General features: G+C 38.7%; 1 protein-coding gene across 1 annotated transcript in view; it reads left to right on the top strand.

Annotated features, from left to right (window-relative positions):
- Positions 1-5,178, top strand: part of Iqub (IQ motif and ubiquitin domain containing) — a 58,394-nt gene extending 53,216 nt beyond the window's left edge. The window contains exons 11-12 of the mRNA XM_038319428.2: positions 460-645; positions 4,996-5,178. Of these exons, the coding sequence (XP_038175356.2) occupies positions 460-645; positions 4,996-5,178 (369 nt within the window). The remainder of the gene's footprint in view (positions 1-459; positions 646-4,995) is intronic.
- Positions 5,179-14,364: the final 9,186 nt, after the last annotated feature.

The raw sequence follows: 14,364 nt of genomic DNA, 5'->3' as shown, positions 1-14,364 counted from the left end.
AGTTTGATGCGTTTCAATATAGATTTGTCTGGGAAACATTACCTAAGATTTCCCAAAGCAGACAGCTACTGCAGTCCTGGGTGTCACGCAGAGATGTGCCCTTGGTGGTTAAGATCTATACTATGCTCTGAAAATTCACTGGTACATCAGACGTCACATCCTAGAAAGGAAGGCAGATGTTTAAGAAGAGTGCCAGCAAGGATGATGGAGTATGCTTGCTATAGGAGACTGGGAGTCACAGTCAGAGAATGAGATGTCCCATTGCAGATTTCATGTGGGCGATGTTGAAAGATGACAAATTTTGGGCTGTGGTACAAGAAAGGAAAGTCTTTTGAGTAACATTCCCCTTTAAAAATTCATTCAATAAGACTTAGTTGTTTTTCCAATTCATATGATGATATTGAAACCATTTATTTAGAAGAAAATAAAATTACGGTTCAAACTTATTTTGGCATGTAGCTGCAAGACATTAAGTACTTGACCGAGAACATCTGGGCATCCCAGTCCATCCTCAGTGCCTGGGATGATCTCAATGACCTGGCCATGGTCAGGTGGGACAAGAACGTGGAGTGGTCTCCCTGGAACTGCATTCTTCTCACCAAGGATGAAGGGATAGCTCATCTCAGGCTAGAGAATATTGAGCAGGTAAGATGCCGCACTCTGAAAACTTAACTTAGCCAATAGGGTTATAGCAGGCATTTTGAGTGCCCTTTAATATACCAACGACAGTCTAAAGAGTTTCTGTTGAATCAAGAGATGCATATATGGGGTGATAATAGCAAAATATGTGGATGGTGTGTTTGTTTCTCAGGTGTGAAAATTAGAAGAATGATAAGTATATGGTGTGTAAAGATGAGAGATTGAAACATATAAGTATCTAACATCATCTTGCTCTCGCCTAACAAGTTCAAGCATATCCATTTCTCAGCAAGTTCTCTGAAGGACTTGGTTTCTCTTATGTGTTTCTATCCCTTTAGTACCTATAATAATGCCTGTAGAAGACTAGGAGCTTGATAAGTATTTGTCAAATAATTCTTGAACAGTGTGTGTGTGTGTGTGTGTGTGTGTGTGTGTAGCACAGCTGGTGGAATGTTATCTGGTGCATCCACTATGAAAATCGGTATGGAATTCCTCAACATCCTAGTAATGGAACTACCATACTATGCAGCTATGATACTTCTGAGTATATGCCTAGTGGAATCCAAAACTTAATACCACAGAGAGACCTGTGCACAAGTTTTCTGTGGCACTGTTCACCACAGACAAGATATGGAATTAACCTAGGTCTAACCAACTGATGAATGGATATACATATGCTTGTGTTGTGTATTAGAGTTTTATTCAGAACATCGTGTTAAAATAAGTCAGACATGAAAAGACAATAGCACCTGCTTTCTTCTACATATGAAATCTAAAATTTGAAAATAAAAACTACATAAAAGTAGAAGAGAGACTATTTGGGGAGAGGAGGAGCCAGCAGTGCCTGGAGAAGAAGAGAAGAAAGGAAGTGGGATGAGGAGTAGCCAAGTATATGACATTTTTGTCTGAAGATGCCAGGATGAAATTTATTTGCTTGTACATTAATTTAAAAACATAAGTGTAGTGATATTTCATTTGTATTTTAATAAATAAAGCTTGCCAGAGAGTGAAACAACTCCACCCATCAGCCTTACAGACCAGGCAGTGTTGACACACACCTTTAATCCCAGTAGCCACACTAGTTGCCATAGAAAATGGGCAGTGCATGCCTTTAATCCCAGCCTAGAGAGGAATATAAAATGGGAGGAGACAGCTCTCTGACACAGTCTCGTTCTGAGATTCTTGGAGGCAGAATCACCATTTCGGACTGGGGTGGAGGTAAGAGCCAGTGGCTGGATGTTTCATTTTTCTGACCTTCAGGTTGAACCCCAGTATCTGAGTTTTTATCAATCATACTAATACATAAGCCCCCAAATAAGTATCTGTATAGTGAATAATGTTTATTATCAATATACAAATATTATGAAACCTAGAGTTTGTTCTTTGATTTTTCAGCAGGAGTCTGCCTAAAAACAGTATTCAGTTGTCAAATAAATTCTATTCAAACTTTGTGTTCTAAACAGCAGCCATACTTATGAGATTCCATCTTCCATTTGCTTTCATCTAACTAGGAGTGGAAAGCACACTGCGAAACTTCACTGCTACTTAATTTTCATAACTTAAAAGATGAAATCTGTAACACATTCTGATGAATAAACTTTAGGGGCCCTTGAAGCATTCCTGGAGGGCCCCATTGACACTCAGCAAGTGCAATTCCAAGAGCTGGCCCAGTTCTCTCTCAATTTATTGTTGTATCGTTAACCCCACATACAAGATGCAGCTAAAGGAGACTAAAGCAATGGTATCAAATGCAGCCATTCTGAACAGTGCTGTCCCAAGATGCTCACTGCTGTTTGTGTCTGTTTTTTAAAGGAAATTTGAGGAAATTACACAAAGAGAGGAAATTCCTTTTAATTTTTCCTTTCCCCATAATTTTTGGGTTCTAAGAAGCCAGGCTATGAAAAAAAAATTCACTCTAGGGATGGAAAGAAAGGGCAGAAAGAAATTGAAGCTGTGCTAAATGTTATATTTAGTAAATGAAGCCGCTTCATAAATATTTAATCACTAGAAGCACAGCCAACACTAACAATATCATTTCATCTAGGGCCCCGCGATGAAACTGAAATTCATTCCCAAAGCTGATATTTCGGTTCTTCTTCAATTAATCCACACAGCTCCTTTGTGTACCTAATCAAATCACCGAAGTCTCAAATTAAATGTTCCATTCAGGAGTGTTTCTAATCTCAGGATGCTAGTCATTCTGAATTCCGCAAGTGGAGCAGAGGCTCTCACTCTAACGTCAAGCCTTTGCCTCTCTCAACAGCCTCCAGTCTCCGCCGTCCTGCAAGCCGTCCTGTCCATTTTGTTTTGAACAGTTCACGTTCTTGCAGCAAATCAAAGCATTTCCAGAATCCTCTTAAAGGATATACATACCTGTTTCCCCCAAAGCAACAACAGAGCAAAGAAACAAACAAAGGCAACCACAAAACAGCAACAGCAATCCCCATCATAAGAAATGTCCCCCCAAACCCCCAACCTTGAGTATAAAGTGATCTCCATTCCTTGCAGTGAGAGAGAAGAAGGACTTCTGAGTGTGGAACTCTCTCATAGCTGGCAAACTGGATGAAGTTGGGCCAGTGACTCCCTAAAAGCCATCTCCCATGTCCCAGATTCATTCCTCTTTGTCACTTGACTGTCAAGCTATGCACATGAAGACTTACTCTCTCTGCATTGTGAAATTTTAAAAATGTGGAGTTAGCAAAAAAGAATAAAAGTTATACTGACCTCATGAAGTAGGATTGGACATATTTGTTAATGCTTTAATGCTTTCATTTTTCTTATCTATAGCAAGGAGATGATGCTGTCTCACCCTAGTGAAGTTTTTAAAAACGAATAGACCGCTAAGTGATTTCCACTTAGTGTCTGGCATTGGCTATGTTGGGTAATAACTCTGTCTATGAAAGTACCGTGAGCCAGGCAATTCCCACTGCACACTTTCTTGTTCTCAGAGCTTTCTTTGACTTTCCTGCTTGGCCTTATAAAGGTTCTGCAGTGCAGAATGCCTTACTCTCAGAAAATAAAATTTAAAGGAGACACAGGTAGCATTGTGAGTGCACGAACAGACATCTGGTTTGAGAGCATTGAAAAGAATAGTGGATAGTTATTAATTTAGGCAGAACTTACTTTGGATTGCTTTGGTGGCATTTCATTTGTATTTTAGTAAATAAATCTTGCCTGAAGATCAAAAAAGTAAAACAGCCACACTGGCCAGACTTAGATAGAGACCAGGCAGCAATGACACACACCTTTAATCCCAGTAGCCACATTAGTTTGCCATAGAAACGAGGAGGTAGTGGTACATGTCCTTAATCCCAGAACTAGAGAGGATTAAAAAATGGGAGGAGACAGCTCTCAGTTTCAGTCTCATTCTGAGGTTTCCTGGAGGCAGGATCACCATTTTCAGATTGAGGTCAAGGTAAGAGCCAGTGGCTGACTGCTTTGCTTTTCTGCTCTTCCGATTGAACCCCAATATCTTTCTCTGAGTTTCTATTACTCATGCTACCATGTGTCAAATATTGTGTAAAGTACTAAGTAGAAAAAGAACGACAAAGAAATGGAATGAGCATAAGTTTTCATTGTTTCAGTTGCATTTAGGTTCAACTATAATAAGGCAGTGAGCAACTATATCATGGTATAATCAAATCAGAATTTGTCTTACATAACGAGGCCAGGAGTGGCAGTTCTCAGCTAGGGTGGCATCTCCACAATGTTTTCAGAAACTCAGGTCCTCCAGCCTTTCCCTCAGTGCCCTCTGACCTCTGGCTTTCTCCCTCATGCATGTGGGGTCACAGTGAACGGTGGTAGCTTCATCAGTGCCATAGCTGCCTGCCCAGGCATGGCAAAAGAGCCGGGTGGCTTGATACGTGATCCTTCTAAGAAATCACCTTAACATGCCTTTTTATAAGATTTGTCCAAATGTATGCATGTGTAAACATATATAAATTTGTCACTTGTTACATGCCATTGGAATAAAACATAGACACCTGAAAACATCCTATATATACAAATGGAAGGGGTAAAGAGTATAGAATTAATAACAACAGTATTAATTGGGCCTAAGGTGGGGAGAGAGAGAGAGAGAGAGAGAGAGAGAGAGAGAGAGAGAGAGAGAGAGAGAGAGAGAGAGGAAAGTTCCCTGGTAGACTTTACACTGAATCATGATAAGAACTAATCTCTGAAAGAAAAGAGACATAGTGAGAAGCAAAGGCATTCTAGGTTGAATAAACTGATAAATGTAGCTGTGCTAAAATAGTAAGTAAGTAAATAAATAAAGCCATTTGAAAACATGGTCATGTTTCATCTGGCAAAATATATATGTATGGATTTCCATAGAATCCTATTTTCTTTTATTTGTAGGAATATGGACGCTTTTTTATCCACAAGATCAAGCACAAACACATCCTGGCTAAAAACTATTTCTCACAGATTCCAGTGCTGGCTTCACTTATCGTTGAAGATAGTGAAGTAGAAGATATCAGAAGTAAATACTGCACAGATAAGCCACCTAAAGTTCTAGAAGCCCGAGGAACTGTACCTTAGGGGGTTTCAGGAATACCGATGGTGATGAGCATTTTGTTCTTTACTAAGAGAGTAATACAGAGGTCATAGAATACGGAAACCACTGTCATGTTTCCATTCGTATTTATTTTGTTCTGCGCACATGAACCTTTGTTGGGTGGCTAGTATTAAATTAATCTGTAATTTTGTTTCAGATTAATAGCTAAAGAGAACTATTTAATCTATTTTCATGTTAAATTAAAAAAAGCCTAAATGCTTTATAGTCAAAATACAACAGCCAAAACAAAACCTTGGCTTAACTTTCAATGAAAATAATTTATTTAACATATACTTTATGAGTGTAATTATTCTCTGTATATACCTGTATTTTGCTATGAGTATTTGAATTAGTTTTACTTTTGTTGTCTACTTTTGCCTTTTAATGGCATAATCTAAGAAAAAACTGTAAACAAACCCAAATCTTCATTGCATGCCATGAAGCAAGGAAAAGAGTGGAAATGTTAGTTATGGAGGAGAGTTCTTGTGGGAAATGTTGGGATTCTGTAAGAAGCATCAATTTGATGGACTTGATCACCTCAACTGTCAGCCCGCTTCTCAATAAACTCAATAATCACTTTGACTCATATCTGTTTGGAGTATGTGATGAATAGCAACGCATCCAGAGACAGCACACTCCAAATAGCGTGATTCAAGAAGGGTTTATTTACAAAAGGACCTGTTCTAAGACACGCATGATGCAGAGAAACAGAAGAAACAGTATAGGAGTCCAGGGCCAGGGCCCCACACACTGCATCCATTCCACAGCCTTCCATATGCTCAGGGAGGGAGCAGCTAGGGAGCCTGGACAGAGTGGAAAGGAGATGAGCAGATCACCGAGAGGACTGAAATCAAGAGCCAGAAAATAAACCCTCAGTTTCATGCTTCCGCTTTGCTCCAGTTGCCTTCTTCAATGGGAAAATTCTCGAAAGAAGCAAAGAACCAAAGTTCACGTGGCTTTAGAGTAAAGGACAGGGTAGATAATGGTGAAACAGATATGGGGGACTAAATAGAAAACATTGGGGAAGAAAACGACTGAAAATGGGGATAAAAATAATATTTTTTATTCTTATATCACAGAATTATAGAAAAATATGTATTTCATCCTAATCCTTTCTAAATGATGTTGTCCTTTCAAGTATGGAGATTAATAAATTCATTATAAATATTTGTTCCATAGAAACATTTGATATTTTAGCAACATATATCTATCATATCTATAATTTTTCCTTACATAGCAAGATCATGACACCTGTCAATTGCTGTTAAGGAAACAAACACTTAGAAGAAAATTCTGTAGTACCCTTTTTTAAATTAATAATCCAGACAACCTGAGAACTTTTTTTTAAACAAAAAAATTCCAGTTGAGACTAGATTAGAACAAGGCTAATCATTGATATAACGGGAACAACAATCACGAACACAGGCAGGTTTACACAGCAATGTGAATAACCAGATTTTTTTCAACATAGCTCAGGAGAATTTGTCATCTCTGATGAGAATTGAGAAGGTGGGGAGGATGAAATAGCCAGGTAGGGTCAAGTGAAGGATTTTTATTAGCTTTCTTGACTCCCTGGTGAAGCTGTTGGCTAGAACATTGGCTCCTAGGAATGGAAGACAAGGAGTAAACAGAGAAGGAAGTAAATGCCCAGAGCTTGGTAATTAAAGATTTGGATATTCATTTCCCCAGATCAGCTTGTTGCTTTCTGTAAAGTTTATATAGCAGTGTGTTGATTAAATGTGAAGACATGTTAGAGCTGATAGTAAGGTGAAGGTCTTGTAGGAAAATCAAGGTGCAACCTGTTGTGAATCTGGAGAGCTGCAGATCATGTCTTTTTTTTATCAGTATGAGAAGAGTATGTATAAGAGTACATTTTATAAGGATTATATAACTGTAAAATATGAAGTGAAAGATAAATCAAGCTCAATTTACGTTCTTGCCTTGGATACAGGATTTAATGTGTTGTATTGACTCTATGAATATTACCAGATGTATTTAACTGAATCACAGTGGGAAGCAAAGCAGCTGTGACTGTGGAGGCCTGCAGGCAGATATGGTGCTGGAGCTGAGAGTCCTACATCTTGACCCAACAACAACAGAAAGGAAACTGAGACACAGGGTGTAGCTTGAGCATATCTGAGACTTCAACATCCACCCCCCACCGTTGATACATTTCCTCTACCAAAATCATACCTACTCCACCAAAACCATACCTCCTAATAATACCACTCCCTGTGAGCATATGGGGGCCAATTACATTCAAACTATCACAATGTGTAAACTTTAGATACTGCCTCAAATGATTTCTTAAAACAGTTGTTATCTCAGAACTCAAGGTACAGAGGCTGGGAGCTGGAAAGCTTGATGTCTTTGTGGTATGCGTAACAAGTTTCAGGGTACAGTGGGCTTCATAGTGAATCACTGTCAAAGAAAGAAGGGAAAAAAGGGAAGGAAAAAAGGAAGGGTTTGGCTAATAGATTTTTAAAGTCATAGAAAATCTCTGGAATTGCAGATCCCTATATTCTTGAGGTGATAATAGGAAGAGAATCTGATAATTTGGTTTAATGGGGATAATATGATGCTTTATGCTAGAATACAGGGTTGTTAAACTTAAATATCAGAGAGTCTTAAGAGCTATGAGAAACCTGAAAGATAAAAATAAACAAGCGAACAAACACAAAGCCAGTATTGATGAAAGTTATATAGAAGCTGGAGCCTTGAACTCCAGCCTTGAGAATGTGAAATGGTACAATGTCTACAAAAATAATATGACTTCCTCAGGAATTGGAAACACCAGGTATGGTGGCTCATACCTGCAATCCCAGCAGTCAGTCTGAGCACAAAGGGATTATAATGAGTTTGAGGTCAGCCTGGGTTGCACAGTTCCAAGGCAGTCTAGACTGTAGAGTGTGACCTTTTCTCAGAAACTGAGAGATTGATCCAGGCATCCAATTTCTGGATAATTAGGATCTTAAAAAAATATTGGTTCTTCCCAATATTTTGTCATGGGCTGAAGTGGAAAACTAAGTCTGCTAATCAATTAGTATAGAACTTCATTGATTAATGATAAATAGCTTCCAGATATCAACTATACCACACTGACCCTGTAATTATCAATATAGTATTATATAGTTAAAATTATGTTAAGATCTAACTTTACCAAAATAAAATAAAAAGAGAGGCCCCAGAGGCAGAGTAATTTGACTTTGTTGAGACTTAAAAGCAAGGATGATGGGTTACTTATAAGACTGATAATCAGAACCACATGGATTAAATGAGTAGTTATATAGGTTTTCCTGGGTTATCATAGTAAACTGATAATTTTCCTTTAAGAGTCCAGGAGTCTTAAGGTATTTGCATATTTGCACTCTCTATGGAATCTTATTTTACTTTTGAGTTGTTAAGAATCAAGCTTGGGGATTTGAGAATTTAGGTGAGCTCTCCATCACTTTGCTCAACCGCAGGCATCCTGTGCAATTGGTATGGGACATCTAGCCTTACCTCTTGGCAGTCTCTGGTGGCTTTCAAAAGCCCTTTGTTTACTGACATGTATTTTCTGGATGGTCTTTTGCCTCTGTCCTCAAAGCGCACCCTTATTCTACATGTTCATGCTTATGACACTTCTCAACCTTTTTCCTTTGCAGCTCCTAATATTCTTTATTCCGTATGTTTTGCGTTTTGATTATTATATGGTGAGGGGAATTTTTTTGATCCAGTCTATTTGGTGTTCTATAAGTTTCTCATACCTTCAAAGACATATACTTCTTTAGGTTGGGAAAGTTTCCTTCTATGATTTTGTTGAATATATTTTTTGTGCCTTTGAGCTGTAATTCTCCTCCTTCTATCCCTATTGTTCTTAGTTTTGCTCTTTTCATGGTGTCCAAGATTTCTTGGATGTTTTGTGTTAAGAATTTGTTGGATTTAATGTTTTGTTTGACCAGTGAATCTATTTCCTCTACAGTATCTTCAATACCTGAGATTCTTTCTTCTATCTTTTGTATTCTGTTGGTTATACTTGTCTCTCTAGTTCCTGTTAATTTACCCAGATTTTCCGTATCCAGAATCCCTTGATTTGTGTTTTCTTTATTACCTCTATTTCAGTCCTCAAGTCTTGAACTGTTTGCTTTTCTTGTTTGATTCTTTATTTCCTTGGTTTTCCTGGGTTTCTTTGAGGGGTTTATTAATTTCTTCCAATTTTTTGTTGGTCTTTTTCTCCATTTCTTTAAGGAAGCTTTTCATTCCCTCTTTAAAGGTCTCCATCATCTTCATAAAGTTACATTTAATGTCGTTTTCTTCTGCTTCTTCTGGGTTGGGATGATCAAGTTTTCCTGTTGTGAGACCACTGAGTTCTGGTGTTACCATGTTGCTTTTTAGGTTGTTGGATGAATTCTTGCATTGGGGCCTATCCATCTCTTCCTTCAAATAAGGTCGGCAATCCTTGCAGTGGCTGTCTGAATGTTTGGGAATTTTTCTTGGTCTGCTCTGTACTGTCAATGTCTGTGTCTCAGGGAGCCACTGAGGTCTTTCTAAGCCTGTTCTCTTGGTCTTCTCTCCTGGTTGGCTCTCTTGGTCCTCTCTCGTGGTCCCCTCAGTGTTGTAGGATACTCTTGGTCCACTGATCATTGTAGTAAGCTCTTGTTCCCCTCTGTATTAGTGTAGCAAGCTGTGTTTCAGAGTTCCACTGAGGTTGCCGGAGGATAGGTGAGTTTTGGGGTGTGATGGGGCTAGTAGCTTGCAGGGTCTGGTGGATAGGGTTGGGTATTGGGGGAGCCTACCTGCAGGAAATTGCTCTGCTGGATGGCTAGAAAAGCCGAGGTAGTTGGGGGAGGGGCCCGGGGTTTTGTCCAATTGTGGAGGTCCTAGAGAGTGGGGTGTCCCACTGTGTGGCTGTTCACTCACCTTAGACCTTAGTCTCCTTAGTATTGTAGCAAGCTGTGTTTCAGAGTTCTACCAAGGTTGCAGGTTATAATGATACTTCTTATTTGATTTAGGGCCTACCCTCGTAATATAGAGCAATCTCATATTTAAACTTTTTTATTTTAGTTTTTTCGAGAGAGGGTTTCTCTGTAGCTTTGGGGCCTGTCCTGGAACTAGCTCTTTGTAGATCAGAGTGGCTTTGAACTCATAGCGATCTGCCTGCCTCTGCCTTTCAAGTGCTGAGATTAAAGCTGTGCCTCACCACCGCATGGCCTCATATCTAAAGATTGATTATTTCTATTTTTCATCAATAAATGCTTGCAAGCATGTATGTATGCACAGTACAAATATGCCTGGTGTCCCAGAAGGCTGTGGAAGGTCATCAGATCCCTTGAAGCTGAAATTAGAGGCAGTAGTGAGCTGCTACATGGATTCTGGGTACCGAACCCTGGTCCTCTGCCTATCTTGATAGTAAAATTAGCTTTACTTATAAAGATTCTTTATTCAAAGAAGGGCCACATTCATGATGTCTGAGTGCTAAAACATGCAAATACCTTTGTAGAAGTTACTGTTCAACCCATTATTACAACCTGTTGTAGTTCTATTTAATGTATCTAAGCAGAAAATATTTTAATCCTGAAGGGCTGAGTAATGTTTTCAAGGTACCAGAGTGAAGAAGTGCAATCGATCACAGACAGATGGAGAGGCACCGAAGAATGTTTGCTGCGAATGCCCATTCAGGTCTCCAGCAGCAGCTGTGCTCTTTACCAAGTGAGTCCTTTGGGACAATGTAAATGGCCCAGAACCACTGAGGAGTCTTAGAAATTGGCTGTCAAATGACTCTGATCCCTAAATTTGAAGTATTATGGTCCATTGGTCAGAGTATTGAGCTATGATACATAGTTGAGACATTGATTGGCCGAATTCCTTCATTAAATGGTAGACTCATCCTGTTTTCATTTTCCTATTCCTAGAGTACAAAGCAGAAATACATATTGTTAGTTACTGGCAATATTTCTGCATGTGTTCTCTCTCCTGCAGTGAATGTTCCTACTGCTATTCTAGGGAAGGCAAGTAAAATCCCTAGATACCCTACCCCTACATCTGCTTTTTATAGAGAAAGCCAAAACAGTACCATGTCCATGGGACAACTGATGCCATCAGTGACAGGATAGGTGATGACTCTCACCATATTTCCATCTACCTATTGTTGTTGGATGTTTGTATACTGAGCGAAAATGTACAGGTGTGATTGGTGTAACAAAAACCCGAACAACCAATAGCTAGGCAGGAGGTACAGGCAGTACTTCTGTGCAGAGAAGGAACTCTGGGAAGAAGAAGACAGAGTCACCAGCTAGACATGACGGAGGCAACATAAGCAATATGGCAATATGAGGTAACAAACCACACGGCAGAACATAGATTAAAGTAAATAGATTAATAAGTTATAAGAGCTGGCGGGACAAGCCTAACCTAAGGCCAAGTTTTCTTAATTAATAATAAGTCTTTGTGTCATTCAATGTGGAGGCTTGAATATCCAAACATAGGGCTCAAGAAAGCTAAGAAATGTTCTGAACAAGAGGATGTGGATTCCTAGTCCTGTATTCTCTCTGCCAGGGTAGTGCTTGGTGGTGTACAGAGACATGACTCCCTGTTACTGCCTGCAGGCTGGAACCACCCACCAGTGCCCTGTGCCAGCGCCATATGCTAAGCTGAGCAGCATAGCAGCAGACGTGGCAGTTTTAGATTTGTCTCATGTGGTCAGAGGATACTTTAGGTAAATAGTAAAGTCAGGTCTAGACACAACAAACCTCTAAATAGGTGCAATGTGTTTAAAAACGTGCTTAGACACCAAAGAAAGGAAAGAAAATGAATATAGATGGTCATAGAAAAAATGGCTTAAAATGATAAAATGAAGTCTTTAAAGAAAGTATACAGTAATTTTAAAAATGAAAATAAGCCACATAAGGATGGGAAATACACATGGTGTCTGGATCCTGTATGGTACTTTGCTGACTTTGAATTTTTAAATGCTAATGTACAAAAAAAACCAATAGCTGTTCAGAGGCATTGGATTACGGAAGTTGCTAAATTAAGTCAACTTATATATTTTAAAAATGTCTTAATTTTGAAATGGAAGTCAGAAAATATTTTGCATTGGGGGAGAGGTTATGCCTTTGTTTCCATAGGATTCAAAAGTTAAGGTTCTCTTCAAAATTAATGAAGATCACATTTGATTGGGGTAGATCTCATGAAAATCTTGGCTATAGACATAAAAAAAGAAACCAAGAAAGATTATAGGACAGGTGGCATGTATACTGTTCCCTCTCTATATGAACAACCCTGAGACTGGATGAGACATGATAAATCTTGTTGGCTACAGAGTCTTTGTCAGGGACCATTGTCCTAAAGGATAGCAGAGGTCATTGCCCTAAGGATGTTTACAGAGAACCCACCCCACATCCCAACTATCTTGAGAACTTTCTGTTAATGGAACCCGCCCCTTACTCCAATGTTAATGGATCACATGTTTCGGCTTACACCAGGTGCTGACTGATGACCTTCCGTTACCCCGGCAAAGTTCCTGCCTGCCCCTACCTCCACCCCATTCAAGGGCTATATAAGCTGTAACCTTCACCCCAATAAACAGAGACCTTGACAATAGAATCTTGCTTGGTTTCCTTCCTCTTTTCAGCCCATGTCTTTCAGGTAAGTGCCCCTTCAGGGGACCCTGAATAGCTGACCCTGCCGGCAGGGTTATAAGTCTTCATACTTATTCTTACATGTCATCCTTTTACATGACATGGATAGAGGTTTTGTTATAAAGTCAAAATGGACTTATAAAGTTGACAGATGCATCTTGTCTGCTCAAACAGAAAACAGGAAATTATCTTTAGCTAACTTGTGCACACTGCACAATCTATACTTTGTGTCAATGAAGATATATATGTTATCTTTAAAAGTTTGTGTGTTTTCAGAACAAAAGAACCAGACTCCAATAAAGAGATAAGACAAAAAAATAGGCCAGGTGACCCAGCCTATTTTAATGTCTCTGTTAGAGTTTCCTCAAAAATCTACATCTAAAACAACTTTAAAGCTACTAGCTGAGATGATCCAGCCTCACAGACCACTCCAAGGTTTCAGATAAACTCTACACTTTCCCAACATTCAGAGATTAAATAAAAAAATAATATAGCTAGCTCTCCCAGGACTTAACCATTATCTAAGTTTCCTCAGGTCCTACAGATGCTGTCACCCCCAGACAACAAGAAGCAGTCTAAAGAACATGATGTCACACTCCTAAGAGGTAGGGTGGGTGACTTTTGGTAACTTGGTAGATTATGAATGTTTATCATTGTTTAAGGAGATTGATTGCAAATTATTACTGGTCATGGTCAGGGAGAAAACTAAGCAAAGGTTGTATTCAGAAATCCCATTTGAAAAAAGATAAAAAAGGGATGACATAGTATATAAATGATGGGATAAAAGGGTAGATTGTTGAGTCTACTTTAAAACAGCTACTACTCTCAAATATTTACAATGGTATGGATTTTTGCATACTGATAAAATAAAATTTAAAATTATTTTTGTCAGAAAATACATATGTTTCTATTCTTGTTTAAGATATTTTTGTATATTGATATAAATTTAGGGTTATTTTTATTATACACACACGTCTGTGTGTTTCTACCTTTGTTTAAGGTATTATACCTATGCAACTCATTTAACAAGGTAATGTAAATTTCTAGTCCTTGGAAGTTATTATTACAAACTATTTAGAATAATTAAGAAATACAGATAAGTATCTAGTCATCTAACAATCAATTTTCTGGCAATGTTAGACATGTTTTCAAGGTCAAACAGAGATATATTTTAGATAGACACTTTGAACACTTTAGAAACCTACAGAATATGGCATTTAAGATGTTTTAAGAACCTAATGCTTTTCATGACAGTAAGATATCTCTGCTCCTTGCAGCACAAATTTGCTTCAAAAAATGGAGATAACCATCAAAGAACCTCCATATGGAGTTTGTTTTCATTGTAGAAAAGCCAGCCACTGGGCAAGAAGTTGTCCTTACCTCAACTGTTGACAGTATGCTGCCCAAACTGGACAAGTAGGACACAAAAAGGTGACTGCTGAACTTTGCCAAGACAAGGTAGGACAGTCCTTCAAAATTTTCTGCTTTACAGAAAAATCTCTCAGGAAATCTAGGTCTGTAGGCTGAAGAAGGATACTCCAACATTACAGA

The sequence above is a fragment of the Arvicola amphibius genome, chromosome 2 (genome assembly GCF_903992535.2).
Source record: "Arvicola amphibius chromosome 2, mArvAmp1.2, whole genome shotgun sequence".
Lineage (NCBI taxonomy): Eukaryota > Metazoa > Chordata > Mammalia > Rodentia > Cricetidae > Arvicola > Arvicola amphibius.
The sequence above is the reverse complement of the archived record's forward strand: the minus strand, read 5'-3'. Positions and strand labels throughout refer to the sequence as shown.